This window comes from Frankliniella occidentalis, unplaced genomic scaffold (genome assembly GCF_000697945.3).
Source record: "Frankliniella occidentalis isolate FOCC.00 unplaced genomic scaffold, Focc_3.1 Scaffold179, whole genome shotgun sequence".
In the NCBI taxonomy this organism is placed as follows: domain Eukaryota; kingdom Metazoa; phylum Arthropoda; class Insecta; order Thysanoptera; family Thripidae; genus Frankliniella; species Frankliniella occidentalis.
The window spans coordinates 150,452-152,945 of record NW_026267305.1 but is presented as its reverse complement, the minus strand read 5'-3'; the positions used below and the strand labels follow the sequence as shown (position 1 = coordinate 152,945).

Genomic DNA, 2,494 nt, shown 5'->3' with positions numbered 1-2,494 from the left:
TTGTCTGCAAAGTGTCTGCATCTTATCGGGGAGTTGTCTGCCAAACATTTGCACCTGATTTGATAAATGAAGCACGTCACCGACGACCTGCAAATTTTTCAAAGACCTTTTCTTTGACTCGGGCTAGGATGCTTATCTTTGAACTCGATCTGTCTTTTTTGGCTGAGCAATTAGCAAAGCCCGTCTGGTATGATTTTTTTTTTTCTGTCTGTCTGTCCCGAGGGGTCCGCAACGAGGTTCGAGCGCGTACACTGGCCGCCCGGAAAACTGGGAAGACCGGGAAGACCACCAGGAAGGCTAAAGACAACCGAAGAAGACCAATAAAATCGTAGGCCACAAATGTGACGGAAAACTAAAAAATATAACCGAAGGCCGGAAAAACTTTAGGAAAGACCTAGAAATTGCAAGGAAGATCGGAAAATGTTTGTGTAACGGAAGTGGAAAAGATCGGACTTTGTGTAACGGGAGCGAAACAGATCGAACTTTGTGTAACGGGAGCGCAACACATCGGACTTTGTCGTTAGAAGGCATCGAGAAGTGAGCGACTAAAAAGTAAGCTGTTCGCCCACATGGGCGGACAGATCGCACCCCGGTGGCCAGCTGACGAGCTCCCCACACACGCGAGCGACCTAAGGGTGTGTAAAGTTAAGCTCACTTGAGCTCACGCGTGAACTCACCACTGTCAGAAGAAGCCACAGCACGAACTGGTCAAGTCCTTGCCTGATCGCATTATAGCGAGTAGGTACAGTATTTTGAGGTACAAAGTACAGTATCCCTTAACATGGAGTCTTATGGGCACTACAGCAAAAAAGTACAACGATCATGTACCTCCTCACTACAAACATACCGTCCTTTTGCTGTACTTTGGTGCAGTATTTTTGACAGTGACGCGTGAACTCACGCGTGAACTCACGCGTGAGCTGAGTTTGCTCGAGATCGTTCGTTAACACGGCAACATGCATATTCTCTGAAAGAAGAAAGCTCAGAGATCACTATTTTGTTTGTATTTTGTTCGATTCGGGTCGGAGGTTCCCGAGCGCAGGGCTTGGAAAAGCCAGGTCGAGAGAAAGGGAGAGAAAACTGTTCCTTGCCGTCAGATCGCTCCTCGGTTTTTCGTGTTTCGTTTAATTTTTGAAGAAGAAACCAGAAAGAGAAGAACAAACGCAAGTCGCCGCACTTTTGGTTTTTAACTTGCTGCGGACAGACGTTCTGAAGAGCAAACCGGTAATAAATGATAACTACGGATCAGGAAGAATGGGACGCTCAGATGAAAGTTTCTTAGATGAATTCGATGGCGAAATTATAATGATTAGCTGTACATTTTCTGATGAACGATGGAGGTGTGTTATTTGAGGTTCGGTTACAGAGTTTTGGTTTACTGAACACTACTAATTTAGTTCGGTGTTCTGTTTGCAGAAAGACGCAGGGAAGAGGTTATTCCTCTGGACCTACGCGAATGGTGGTATTTGAGCAATGCGTCCTTTAAAGAGCACTTCAGAATGGACCGTGCAGTATTTTAGGTAGTGTTTTTAATTAGTGTTTGTCATCAGTTTCATTACTTGGGGTTTCCTTTCAATTTTTCTCTGCTTATCTTTCACAGCGTCGTCAAGAGGAAGTCGAGCAACATATGAGGAACACTCATCGCATCGTTCGGGTGAGAACACCTCTTGATCTGTGTCTGATGATGGGACTTTGGCCCATATTCAATCCCGACACATACAGGAGTGCTGGATTTCACGTTGGGAAGAAGAGGGCAAGTCTTTATTTTCATTCTAGATATGTCATTATCTAGATATGTCATCGTGTTAAGCGAGATGTCACCAAGATACATTAGGTGGCCCAATGCCTTTGAAAGAGAGGAGATCAAGACAGCATATGAAGAGCAGTACGGCTTCCCAGGTGCTGTGGGGGCTATAGATGGTGTGCACATGGCTACCGCACCTCGGATTCAGCCTCAAAATTATGTCAACAGGCACCATACATATTCAATTTTAGTTCCACTCTGTTGTACCAATCTGTTGTACAGAGATGTGTGTTGTGGCGAGAGTGGTGCTGTTGGTGATGTTCGCAACTTTAAAAGGAGTCCTTTGAGCCGAAACCTCACACGCCCTGAACTTCTTTCGGAGGGTGAACATCTTATTGGGGATGAAGCTTACACCTGCACAGACATGTTATATATAGATTTCTGTTCTAATAAACAAAAATATGACAATATGACCGTCCAGTACTCAATTGCATCTCTTTATTTGACGGCATCTCAGAAGCTTAAGTAGGGCTGGCAAATGGTGAGTTTGATGAAAAAGCGTGATGACATACTGATGACAATCTGATGCCATAATTTTCCATGCGGGCAACGTAACACATGTGCCTGCTAATTCAAGAACATAACTACTCCTAGTAAATACAATAAACTGCAATAATGACACGCTATATACATAAGAGCAGAAATTGAAAACAAACAACAGCTTTTATTACATGAACACATGCATTAATT

The 2,494-nt window shown here is 44.0% G+C and overlaps 1 protein-coding gene across 1 annotated transcript; it reads left to right on the top strand.

Annotated features, from left to right (window-relative positions):
• The first annotated feature begins 1,778 nt into the window (after nt 1-1,778).
• On the top strand, nt 1,779-2,273 carry LOC113206949 (uncharacterized). Its single transcript, XM_026423248.2, has one exon. It carries the CDS (start codon nt 1,779-1,781, stop codon nt 2,271-2,273), a length of 495 nt encoding a protein of 164 aa, XP_026279033.2.
• Nucleotides 2,274-2,494: the final 221 nt, after the last annotated feature.

Bases quoted from the DNA above. Each gene is read 5' to 3' on its own strand.
- LOC113206949 (XM_026423248.2), top strand. From the start codon at position 1,779: ATGTCATTATCTAGATATGTCATCGTGTTAAGCGAGATGTCACCAAGA.